At 40.2% G+C, this 13,540-nt stretch overlaps 1 protein-coding gene across 4 annotated transcripts in view; it reads left to right on the top strand.

The window, feature by feature from the left end:
* Positions 1-13,540, top strand: part of LOC132394065 (protein prune homolog 2-like) — an 87,649-nt gene that overhangs the window by 43,460 nt on the left and 30,649 nt on the right. For all 4 annotated transcript variants that reach the window (XM_059969755.1, XM_059969757.1, XM_059969758.1 and 1 more), the window contains exons 4-5: positions 6,683-6,859; positions 12,295-12,397. In XM_059969755.1, the coding sequence (XP_059825738.1) occupies positions 6,683-6,859; positions 12,295-12,397 (280 nt within the window). The remainder of the gene's footprint in view (positions 1-6,682; positions 6,860-12,294; positions 12,398-13,540) is intronic.

The following is a 13,540-nucleotide window of genomic DNA, read 5'->3' as shown; positions in this document are numbered from 1 at the left end:
ATATACGATTAAAGGAATTATATTTATGAATCTTAATTAAAGAGACATTAAAGAGTACCAAAAAGAAAAGGGCTCATTCTAATGAAACAGTCAAACGTGCACAAGTTGGATCTCATCTTGAACTTCTCTAAAACTCACGCGCTGGGCCCTCGGTCAACGTGAACGCACATACCATCTTCCAAATGTCGCTCGCAATCCATCTCGAGCAAACGGGTCTCCCATCGATCGTATGCTACCACCGGTTCTCCCTGGCGTCTTCTCTCTTCATCTCCTTTGGAACAAAAGCCCTAAGCCCAACTATATATATATATACATACATACATACATATATATGGTTTAAGCTTGGTCGTAGGCTGTAGGCAGATGGGAACTGGTATGAAAGGTCAGAGGACATGGTCACAGGGAGAATTACACGCTCCTCACAGACAGTGGGAGGAATTGAATCTTTTCCTACAGCTGGCACTATAAGATATTACACTGGCTACTATAATGGCATGCCATCCTGTATTGTGTTCAATTTTGGTCAATTCATTATAGGAAAGATGTGAAAGCTCCAATGAAGTGCATTGGAGATTTACCAGGATGCTGCCTGGATTAGGGACCATGTTTTATGAGGAAAGGTTGAGCAAAGCTAGGGCTTTTCACTTTGGAATGGAGGATGATGAGAGGTGACTTGATAGAGATGCATAAGAGATAAGAGGCATTAACAGAGTTGACAGCCAGCACCCTTTACCCAGGAAGGAAGTGGTTAATACGAGAGGGGGTAACTTTAAGGTGATGCAAAGAAAGGCAGAGGCTCGGGAACACACTGCCAGAGGTGGTGGTAGAGGCAGACATGTTAGGGATATTTAAGATGAAAGAAAAATGGAGGGTGATGCGGGAAGGAGGCATTAAATTGATCTTGGAGTAGGTAAAGGGTTGACACAGTATCAGGGGCCAAAGGGCCCATACTGTGCTATACTGTTTTATGTTCACTATATCTACATAGACTTCTCGGTGGTTATCAGTAGGTTCATTTAGCTTTGTTGAGAGCAGTGGAATCTCATGACAGGATTCATTTACCACGTTGAAGTTGCTTCAGCCTAGGCTTATTGCTCACTGCGTTTGTGTTGACAAATCTCATGAACACCACTCTGCTGAGATGAACAATATTCCTAATGAAAAATGCTGAACTACTTTATGTTGTGAAATATTCACAGTGACAGCTGTTTCTATCAATAGTTTTAACGTTCACACGTGAAATGAGGAAACAGTGACCAGAAGCATCGAGCTATTTGTTGCACTAGTGTTAGATTAAACAAAATCTGACAGATGGCAAAGCCAATATACATAAACTGCTAAATTTGACTAGAAGCTACATATCAATGCATTTACTTTTAATATATATCAAGTTTTTTCCTAGTTGCTAATAACAATTACATGTGATTATTAAGGTGAAAAATAATTTTCCAAAGCAGCGTAATTTGAAATTTTTTGTACCGTTATCTATAACTGGGGGGGTGGTTTAAACTAGATGTGCAGGGGGCAGGGATCCAGAATACGAGAGAAGATGATATGATGAAGGATTAGGGACAGGTGGGGAATACACGTTTCCCAAATATTAATTGTGTAAAGGAGAAAGGTGAGACAGAACATGTGTTGGAAAAGTTACATGTACAGAAGGTTGGTCAGAAGGAGCATGGGGTTAAATGTGTAGAAGGTTTGGGTGATCTTGAGAAGGTCATCAAAATTCAAGGTGCAGTTAGCCCGATGGAAGTTCAAGGAGCTGGGTTAGGTACAATAGACAGTGTTTTAAGCAGAGAGAGGAGGAATGGGCTAAGAATTCTATACTTGAATGCGCGTAGTGTCAGAAATAAGACAATTGAGCTTGAAGCTCAGATGAAAATGGGGAACTACGATATTGTTGGGATAACGGAAACATGGCTGCAAGGGGATCAGGCCTGTGAATTGTGTGTACCAGGGTATACATGCTATCGTAGAGACAGAAATATGGGAAGAGTGGGTGGGGTGGCCCTGTTGGTGAGGAATGAGATTCAGTCCTTAGCAAGGGGTGACTTAGGAACAGGGGAAGTAGAGTCTGTGTGGATTGAGCTGAGGAACAGTAAGGGTAAAAAGACCCTAATGGGTGTTGTGTACAGGCCCCCAAACAGTTGCGTGGATATTGGGTACAAGTTGATTAGGGAGTTAACATTGGCATGTGCTAAAGGTAATGCAGTTGTTATGGGAGATTTCAACATGCAGGTGAACTGGGAGAATCAGGTAGGTGCTGGACCCCAGGATAGGGAGTTTGTGGAGTGTTTAAGGGATGTATTTTTGGAACAGCTTGTGCTTGAGCCAACCAGGAACGAGGCTATTTTGGACTTGGTGATGTGTAATGAACAGGAATTGATAAGTGATCTTGAAGTAAAGGAGCCATTAGGAAGTAGTGATCATAACATGATAAGTTTTTATCTACAATTTGAGAGGGATAAGGGCAGATCAGAGGTGTCAGTGTTGCAATTAAATAAAGGAGACTACGGAGCCATGAGGGAAGAGCTGGCCAAAGTTAAATGGGCGGATGCCCTGGCAGGAAAGACAGTGGATCAGCAGTGGCAGATATTCTTGGGGATAATACAAAAGATGCAAAAGCAGTTCATTCCAATGAGAAGGAAGGATTCAAAGAGGGGGAAGGGGCCACAGTGGTTGACAAAGGAAGTCAGAGATTGTATAGCATTAAAGAAAAAGAAGTATGACAGGGCTAAGATGAGTGGGAATATAGATGATTGGGAAAGTTTTAAGGAACAGCAGATCTTAACTAAAAAAGCAATACGGAGAGAAAAAATCAGGTATGAGCTCAGACTAGCCAGGAATATAAAAGGGGATAGCAAAAGCTTTTTTAGCTATGTGAAGAGAAAGAAGATAGTTAAGAACAATGTTGGCCCCTTGAAGAATGAATTGGGAGAAATTGTTATGGGAAACAGGGAAATGGCAACAGAATTTAATGCGTACTTTAGATCTGTCTTCACCAGGGAGGACACAAGCAATCTCCCAGATGTATGGATGGGCCAGGGTCATAAGATATCAGAGGAATTGAAACAGATTGACATTAGGAAAGAAACTGTGATGAGTAGACTGATAGGACTGAAGGCTAATAAATCCCCGGGTCCAGATGGTCTGCATCCGAGGGTTCTAAAAGAGGTGGCTCAGGAAATTGCAGATGCATTGGTAATCATTTTCCAATGTTCCTTAGATTCAGGATCAGTTCCTGAAGCTTGGAGAGTGGCTAATGTTATCCCACTTTTCAAGAAGGGAGGGAAGGAGAAAACGGAAAACTATCGCCCTGTTAGCCTAACGTCAGTCGTAGGGAAGATGCTTGAGTCCATTATTAAGGACGAAATAGTGGCACATCTTGATGGCAGAAATAGGATTAGGCCAAGTCAGCATGGATTTATCAAGGGCAAATCATGCTTGACTAATGTGTTGGAGTTTTTTGAGGGTGTAACAAGGATGTTAGACGAGGGTAAGCCAGTGGATGTAGTGTACCTAGATTTTCAGAAGGCATTCGATAAGGTGCTACATAGGAGATTGGTGAGTAAAATCAGAGCTCATGGCATTGGGGGCAGGGTTTCAACATGGATAGAAAACTGGTTGGCAGATAGAAAGCAAAGGGTAGCAGTGAATGGGTGTTTCTCGGACTGGCTGGAGGTGACTAGTGGGGTACCACAGGGCTCTGTATTGGGACCACAGCTCTTTATGATTTATGTCAACGATTTAGATGAGGGCATTGAAAACTATATCAGCAAGTTTGCTGACGATACTAAACTGGGTGGCAGTGTGACATGCGAAGAGGACGTTAGGAGAATACAGGGAGACTTGGATAGGCTGGGTGAGTAGTCAGATACTTGGCAGATGTCATTCAATGTGAATAAATGTGAAGTTATCCACTTTGAAAGCAGGAACAAGAGGGCAGAGTATTGTCTAAACGGTGTAGAGTTAGGTAAGGGAGAAATGCAAAGAGACCTAGGAGTCCTAATTCATCAGTCAATGAAGGTGAGTGAGCAAGTGCAGCAGGCAGTGAAGAGGGCAAATGGAATGTTGGCCTTTATTACAAGGGGAATTGAGTACAAGAGCAAGGATGTTCTTTTGCATTTGTACAGGGCCCTGGTGAGACCACACCTGGAATATTGTGTACAGTTTTGGTCTCCAGGTTTAAGGAAGGACATTCTGGCAATTGAGGAAGTGCAGCGTAGATTCACTAGGTTGATTCCTGGGATGGCAAGGCTGTCTTACGCAGAGAGGTTGGAGAGATTGGGCTTGTACACACTGGAATTGAGGAGATTGAGAGGGGATCTGATTGAAACGTTTAAGATAATTAAAGGATTTGATAGGATTGAGGCTGGAAATATGTTCCAGATGTTGGGAGAGTCCAGTACCAGAGGGCATGGATTGAGAATAAGAGGTCAGTTATTTAAAACAGAGTTGAGGAAAAACTTCTTCTCCCAGAGAGTTGTGGAGCTGTGGAATGCACTACCTCAGAAGACGGTGGAGGCCAATTCTCTGGATGCTTTCAAGAAGGAGCTAGATAGATATCTGATGGATAGGGGAATCAAGGGATATGGGGACAAGGCAGGGACTGGGTATTGATAGTGAATGATCAGCTATGATCTCAGAATGGCAGTGCAGACTCGAGGGGCTGAATGGTCTACTTCTGCACCTATTGTCTATTGTCTATATATTACACTCCTGATGCTGTTGTGTGTCTTGAATTTTGTTCTGCAGAAAATGGATGCAAAAATCAACCATTAAATGCTATTTGCACGATTTACTTTTCTTCACTTGATATCCTTTACAGCAGGGTCAAAAACATTTCAAACTGTTGGCCATCTTTGTTGAGGCTGATGGAAAAGACTAAGATGCTAAAAACCATTAAGTGGAAGCAGTGTGCGATCAAGCAGCAGAGGTGCCCACTGTTGGATGGACTACCAGATACTTGCTGAAACGGAAATACTGTGAAGAGTAGTACAGCCTGACACTCTACACAGCAAATCGAAAGGACAACATCCCATATAACATCTTAGATGAATTTGGCAGCGGGTATGAGGCCTATATTGACTGCTGTTATCCTTCCAAATTTCAAAGTAAACTTATTATCAAAGTACATACATACAACCCTGAGATTCATTTTCTTGTGGGCATACTCAATAAACCCAATAACCAGAATAAAATCAATGAAAGACTGCACTGACAAATGACCAGTGTGCAAAAACCAACATACTGTGCAAATACAAAAAGGAAGAAAAAATAAATAATAATAATAATAATAATAATAAATAATAAACAAATAAGCAATAAGTATCCAGAACATGAGATGAAAAGTCCTTGAAAGTGAGTCCATAGGTTGTGGGACATTTCAGTGATGAGGCAAGTGAAGTGAGTGAAGTTATCCCTACTGGTTCAGGAGCCTGAGTGTTGAGGGGTAATAACTGTTCCTGAACAGTTCTTATCCTTTGTTTTCTTTTCAAATAAATATTAGTCACAGGTGACTTTGTAACTTGCATATCAGTTTATCTGGCTTTAGCTGATCATGACCAAGCAAAGTGCTTCCTTCAGTTGTTGTTAAATTGGAATGGCATCATGATGGGTGAGCCTGATTGATTGAGCTTTTATGGCTAATGAATTCTGAGATACAATGCCTATAATAATATCCTATTTAAATATGTCGTCAAATGACCGGGTTGCTGCTGAAGAACTATCCAGCCTTAACAGTGTCATTGTATCTGCTGACACTCATTTTTGGGTATATTGCTCCTGTTCTCATGTGCTGAAAGATTTTGAGGGTTGTCAAATCCCAGCAGTGTCATTAATTCCTTGTCCTGTAACTTAGTCTCTTTCATATTCCCATCAATTCTCCCTCCAATTTTCTTGTGGTGTACATGTATATTAGAGGTAATTTACTACAGCCAATTAACCAAACAATCAGCATTTCTTTAGAATGTGGGAGGAAACCAGGACACCCGTATGGTCACATTTAGAATGTGCAACTAACTCCACATGTACTGTAGGTCATCAGAAGGCCAGTCCAGGGTTACTGGAGTGTTTAGACAGTCGGATGACCTGCTGTGCTATGCTACATTAACCTTGCCAAGTGAAAGAGAAATTCCTCTGCCTGTCAGTGTTGGTGCATAAGATCTGGTACCGAAATGTTTTCATGACCTTAGATTTACAATGAGAACCACTGCGGCTAAAGTGAATTTTTATAATTTTTCTCATAATCCCCTTCTCCAATACAGGACCCTGTTCTAGTAACAAACTAGAATTTTATGACTCTTTTGTCACTGTAGATTTGTTTATCCACTTTTAGTGAAGTCTTAGCCTGACTAATATGCAGATTATGCCCCAACACCATTACATAGCCACCTGACCAACTAATATTTTATGTTTCATCTTTTATACCAAGCACTGCATAGGTTATTTCAACTTTTTGTTCTATTTAATATTATTTAGTTCTGAAGGGGGTGTAGGACTCTGAAATATCAAATGCATCTTTTCTATTTGATTGATGCTACAAGACCTGCTGCTTTGCCATTTTCAAGTATTTTGCTGTCTTGTGTCTTTATTGTTGATAAAAAGCATTCTTTATAAAATTGTGTATATTGCACATACAGCTGAATGCTGAATATTTATTACAAGTATTGTCTTTTAGATGAAACACCAAGCACAGTCAATATGGGGAGAGAAGTGGCAGAACCTATACCAGAATATACAGCTGAAGAGGAACGTACTGATAACCGGTTATGGCGAACTGTTGTCATTGGGGAACAAGAACACAGGATTGACATGAAAGCTATTGAACCTTACAGAAAAGTTGTCTCTCATGGGGGTAAGGCATTTCGTCAATGAATTTCTCTTGAAGGAAAACATAACTTAGATTATTTAACAAGCATTATGCTATTTCATATTTGGCTCAACTCCAGTGCCATGTATTAAGAAGTTGTAGTAAATTGTGGATTTTCCTAGACTGGTCTCAATAAATGAGTATCAGCTTCACTCACTTAAACCTACATCTTTAAGTAAATGTAACCTTTCATTTCCTAATTTTTAAATTTTTGAATCATAATAAAATGGTTCTGGTTGTTAGCTTTGTCCTTGATGACCTTCGCATAATGATAATACATCTACAATGATGTTTGATTACATTTTCCAGGTTATTGACCTATTGGTGATACATGTTGAATTTAGTGTACAGTGACTTCAAGTACAACATGAAGATGTTGATGTTCTTAAACTACTACCGGTGATAGAGTTCACAGAGATAGGAATGTATTAAAGTGGTCCTTGTAATTTGCTTACAGTGTATCTTATGCATGTGTTGATGAAAGAAAGCCATTTGATGCATCATGACTAGCTAGTACCCTGCACAATTCCATCCCGATGTTATTTCCGAGCCGTACAGCTCGGAAGTAGCCCCTTTGGCCCACTGTGTCCATGCCGATCATTAAGCACCAAATTTTTCTTCCCACGTTTCCATTAGCAACATTTACCCTTCCCAATTCCACCAATTGTATGTTCACTAAGGCCAATTTAGAATGGTCAGTTTACTTACCAATCCACATGTCCTTTGGATGCAGGCAATAACTGGAGCAACACGATCACAGAGAATATATGATTCCAGCTAGACAGCATCCGATCTCAGAATTATACCCAAGGTTTCTGGATCTGTGAGGCAGCTGCAAAACTTACTGTGACACTATGTAGGGGCTGCTTTCTTCATTGAGCTATGTTACTAAGCAGGTTAATTCATTTCAAATCAAAGGTGTGCCCATTGGCACTTACATGGGCCCCCAGCTATGTCTGTATTATTGTTGGCTATACTCTTTTTTCCTCTCCAGGACTTCACCCAGCTTCTCTTTCCTTTTGTTCAGCTTTTTCCATTATTTCACCTTCACGTCACCTCCATCTGCCCCATCTATCTCATCTGGTTCCAGCAATCTACCCTCCACTTCCATATACTAACCGCCTTTCCTTTCTCCCTCAAGACCTGATGCATGGTCTCAATCTTAAATGTTGACACATCCCTCTTGCCTGTACAGATACTGTTTAATACACTGAATTCTTCCAGCTGTTACTTTTGGCCCCAGACTCCCATCATCTTGTGCTTATGATGCAAGATAGGCCAATGATTAAAAGCTTGAAGATACTTGGCTTGCAGATTTATTCAGTTTATATTGAGTCTGACAGCAACCACAGCAGTATTCCTTATAACATATACACAGTAAATCTACTCCAATGTATTACGCTCAGATCCCAAAAAAGCAGTAGCACAATAGCATAGTAGTCAGCATAATACTTTAAAGCATTAGGCCAGGGTTCATTCCCTGCTGTTGTCTGTGAGGACTTTGCATGTTCTCCCTGTGATTGTGTGGGTTTCCTCCGAGGACTCTGGTTTCCTCCCACATTCCTAAGGTGTATGAGCTAGGGTTAGTAAGTTGGGGGTGTGTTATGCTGGAGCCAGAAGTACTGCAAAACTTGTGTGCCACCTCCAGCACATTCTCTGTGCAAATGGTGCCATTCACTGCATGTTTCCGTGTACACGTATCAAATAAAGATAATCTAATCTTAAGTGTTAAGGTCCCCTTGTGTCTTAAATGCTTCGAAGATATGTTGCTGTCAGTGGTAGTCAGTTTGATCTCTCCTTTGCTATTCAGCTGCAATCTCTAAATCTGGAGCAAAATTTGGAATAAGTTTGGAGCTGTGTGATTCTGAGGGAATCTAAATGGTACATTTCTTGCAAAGTACTTTGCAAGAAACTATTACCTGAAAATATTATTAACTATGCTTATTAAAAGTTCATTCCTTCACTTAACTGGTGATTAGAAGAAAACTCTTACAGTTATTTTAGACTGAAACTGTTTTTTTAAACTATGGCATGCCCAGGCAACCTCCAAAGAAAACAACCTCTCCCTCAATTTCGCAAAAACAAAGGAGCTGGTTGTGGATTACAGGAGGAATAGAGACGGGCTAATCCGGATTGCCATCAATGGATTTGGGGTTGAGAGGGTGAACTACTTTAAGTTCCTCGGCATCACCAAGGATCTCACGTGCCCTGTATGTACCAGCTGCATGCTGCAGTGCCGTTTGCTAGATGGGAGCATCTGAAACCGTTTGCGGTTGGGGTAGCTGGAGGTCCTGGTGATCCTCCAAGCGCTTTTTACGCACCTGCTGCTATTAACGTCCTGAATAGAGGACAGTTCACATCTACAGGTGTGCTGTGCTGGCCACATCACTCTCTGCAGTGCCCAGCATTTGCAAGTAGCACAGTTCCCGTATCAGGTGATGACACAGCCGGTCAGGATGCTCTCAATGGTGCTCCTGTAGAAAATCCTAGGGATTTGGAGATTTATGCTGAACTCCTTCAGCTGTCGGTGAAGGAGGCACTGTTTTGCGTTTATCACCACACAGCCAGTATGTACAGTCCGGGTGAGATCCTCAATGATGTGTATACCAAGGAACTTGAAACTACTCACCCTCTCAGTGACAGTCCCATTAATGTCAATAAGGGCCTAACCTGTCTCCATTCCTCTTGTAATCCACAATCAACTCCTTCATTTTTTTGACATTGAGGGAAAGGTTGTTTTCTTGACACCACTGTGTCAGGGCATTGACTTCTCCTACGTAGACTATCTCATCATTGTTGGAGATGAGGCCAATCAATGTCATGTCATCTGCAAATTTGGTCAGCAGATTGGAACTGTGCATGACAACACAGTCGTGGGTGAATAAGGGAGTAGAGGAGCAGGCTCAGGATACAGCCCTGGGGGCTCCTGTGTTGAGGGTCAGAGGGCCTGAGTTGAGAGAGCCCATCCTTACCATTTGCTGGTGATCCAACAGGAAGTCCAGGATCCAGCTTTACAAGGAGGGGTGCAGGCTGAAGTCTCTGAGCTCTTAACTTACCAGAGAAAATCTGTAGATGCTGGAAATCCGAGCAGCACACACAAAATTCTGGAGGCACTCAGCAGGCCAGACAGCAGCTATGGAAAAGAGTATAGAAAAAAGCAGGAAAAAGCCAGAAAAAGCGGAATCTCTGAGTGACCACCTATTTTAATTCCACTTCCTAATCTCATTCCAGTATGTCCGTACGTGGCCTCCTCCACTGTCGTGATGAGGCCATACTTCGGTTGGAGGAACAACTTATTATATTCCATTTGGATAGCCTCCAACCTGATGACCAAAAACCACTGATTTCTCGAACTTCCTGTAATGCCCCCAACCCCCCTTCACCATTTTGCATCCCCTTTTCCCTCCCTCACCTCCCCACCCATCACCCCCTTCTGCTGCTCCTTCCCCTTTTCTTTCTTCCATGGCCTTCTGTCTCTTTCACCAATCAACTTCCCAGCTCCTTACTTCATCCCACCTCTTTCAGGTTTCACCTATCGCCTTATATTTCTCTCTCCCCGCCCCCCACCTTTTAAGACAACTCCTCAGCTTTTATTTCACCAGTTCTGCCAAAGGGTTTCCGCCCAATAGGTCGACTGTACTCTTTTCCGTAGATGCTGCCTGGCTTGCTGAGTTCCTCCAGCATTTTGTGCATGAGCTCTTAATACATTTTAACCTGTTTTGTTGATGGAGGAACTGTGTGTCAGAAAAATGACCTTAGATTAGGGGGACAGAATACCAAAGTTATTCCTTTTGGGTTGGAGTCTTGGGCAAGGATCAATACACAGCGCCAACATGCTAAACTATTTTCTAGAGAAATACACAATTTTTTTTGTGCTTCACCATAGCAAAAATGAAATGAAATAAAGACAGGTTTCTGTAGGGTTAAAATCTCAGTTTATTTTAGCGTTTTGCACCTGTCTCTTGTTTCATATTACTGTTTTCTTCCTCCTGCTTTGTAATTTTTCAATAGCAAAGTTTCTGGAGTTGGACTCAATTCAATAGCTAAAGCCTTTAAAGGATAACAAAGGGTGATTATTTAACAATAACTGAGACCAGAAATAAATTGTGCTTATGTTATTAACTGAACAGAAATTTGTTTAGGGTCCATACTTTCTTTTGTTAATCTAGAAGACCTACATTAACGTAAAAATGGTGTGTCATGAAAGCCTATTGATCTTACTAAATACTTAACTTTCTCTTCTAGCTGCTTTTCTTTTGAATGGAAGAATAGCATTGAAGTTATCGAAACTTTGACTTATACGCTTGCTTTCCTCAAGTACTGTACTCGGTAATGATACAGTATACCTCAACAGTTACTTACACAGAATGGAAATAAACTAAATATTTATCTCACTAACTTGAGTTTCTCACAGCTTATTAGGCTGAGTACCTCTTTCACAGAATATTTATTTCAAGCAAATAAAGGAATATTGTTGTGATAGATATGTTTCTATACTTTTCTGATCTTACAAGGTATAGAAAGAGAACTAAATATGTGTAAATTGTAACTGCAACAGCCTTCCTTAGGGACTCGTTTCTTTATCAATGGTGCTATTTAGAGTTCCTGTTCAGACTATTGGAATTCCCCACTCAAATAGTTTTAAAAGGGACTTTCAGAGTTCATCATGTATGTATATTGTTTAATAGACTTGTGATTTTTTTTCACAAATATAGACAATGAAATAACAAAGCAGAATTGAATTGAATTGAGTTGACTTATTTCTTACATCCTTCACGTACATGAGTAAAAATCTCTATGTTACGTCTCTGTCTAAACATGCAATCATAGTGATTTATAATAAACAGAACAGTCAATGTAACATAGAAATGCACTCAAATCAGCATGAGTTAATCAGTCTGATTATCCTGGTGGAAGAAGCTGTCCAAGAGCCTGTCGGTCCTGGCTTTTATGCTGCGGTACTGTTTCCCAGATGTCAGCAGCTGAAGTAGACTGTGGTTGGGATGACTTGAGTCCCCAATGATCCCTTGGGCCCTTTTTTTTGTAATTGTCCTGAATCATGGGAAGTTCACAACTACAGATGCGCTGGGCTGTCCACACTGCTCTCTGCAGCGTACTGTGATTGAAGGAAGTACAGTTCCCATACCAGGCAGTGACGCAGCCAGTCAGGATGCTCTCAATTGTGCCCCTGTAGAAAGTTCTTAGGATTTGGGGGCCCAGACCAAATTTCCTGAGCCTTCTGAGGTGAAAAAGAATGCTTACAGCTACAATGGACAACTGATTGACAATTAATGATCTGAGAAATAAGAGTTCAGCTGCTGTTACAATTAATATATTTTCTTTTCCTCTGCAATACTGAAATATTTTAGATTATGCCATTAATACTGCACAACAACAAACAAATATCTTCTTTTCCTCAGGATACTATAGTGATGGGCTTAATGCCATCATTGTGTTTGCTGCATGCTTCCTGCCAGAGAGTAGCAGACCAGACTATAACTATATCATGGAGAACCTCTTTTTGTGAGTAAAATAGTACAATTTGTGTATCTGTTCTGATTCATAACCAAATAATTACATTGAACTCTTAAATTCAACTTATGAAGTGAATAAACTTTCATCTGGATTTAAGAAGGACTGCAAAATGCTAGAAACACTCAGCAGGTCAAGCAATATTCTTGGAGAGAAAGTGGCGTCAATGTTACAGGCAATTTACCTTTAATAAAGATGGGTTCTGAAGAAAGACCTGAAACAGTTTGTGCCACTGATGCTGATCAGTTTCAACTCCTCTTTCCTGTGGAGATACTGGCATAGACCCACTACCACTGAAGTGCATAAGTCCATGAACTACGCTGATATTTAAAATAAACAACTCTTAGCTATAATTCTTTATTGCAATGGAATTAATTTGTGCCACTGTTCTTAGACAACTCTTTATAGATTCATTGTTGTCCTAGCAGTCTTCAGCTTTATAATTTTGGACAAATTTAGTTAAGATCTCTTATCTTAGAATCATCCACTTCAACTGAAGTGTGTGGAAAGTGAATAACCACCATTAATATGTAAAACTGATTTAATCAATGTGTTTTAAAATAGCTTTAAAATAGCAGTGTGGGTTTGCACTGAATGATATCTGTTGAATAGGTATGAAGATCCAAGAGCTGAAATACTTTAATATTAGGAGAGATCTCAAATTAGAAATAAACAGTAACATATAAATTCAGTGCAAAATCCATGATTCACCTGGTTCATGGCATGTTATGAGACTCACTGAGGGTTGACATACTGTTTACAGGAAATTAAATAACCAAATTGTGGTTGCTGATCAGGTTTCACTGTGAGGACATAGGAAAAAATATTTGTGGACAGTGTTAATCCAATGTTCAACCACAATGTTTGCCTTGACATAAATATATGCTGTTGCCTATGTACCAATTTTAATATTATAGTTTCACAATTTTGAGTAAACATAGTTCATTATCAAAAAAAAACTGTAGTTTAATATTTATTTGTTGTAATTTTATCCACAAAAATTTTGACCTTGTTTTTACTTAATTTAGAATTTCATTTTAATATTTATATCAATATAGTACATATTTATTTAGTCCATGAAGGAATGGATTTGATTAAATAGATTTAAAAAGCATGTTGCAATTGCTATAAAAT

The sequence above is a fragment of the Hypanus sabinus genome, chromosome 5 (genome assembly GCF_030144855.1).
Source record: "Hypanus sabinus isolate sHypSab1 chromosome 5, sHypSab1.hap1, whole genome shotgun sequence".
Classification (NCBI taxonomy): Eukaryota; Metazoa; Chordata; class Chondrichthyes; order Myliobatiformes; family Dasyatidae; genus Hypanus; species Hypanus sabinus.
This window is presented reverse-complemented; position numbering and strand designations above follow the sequence as displayed.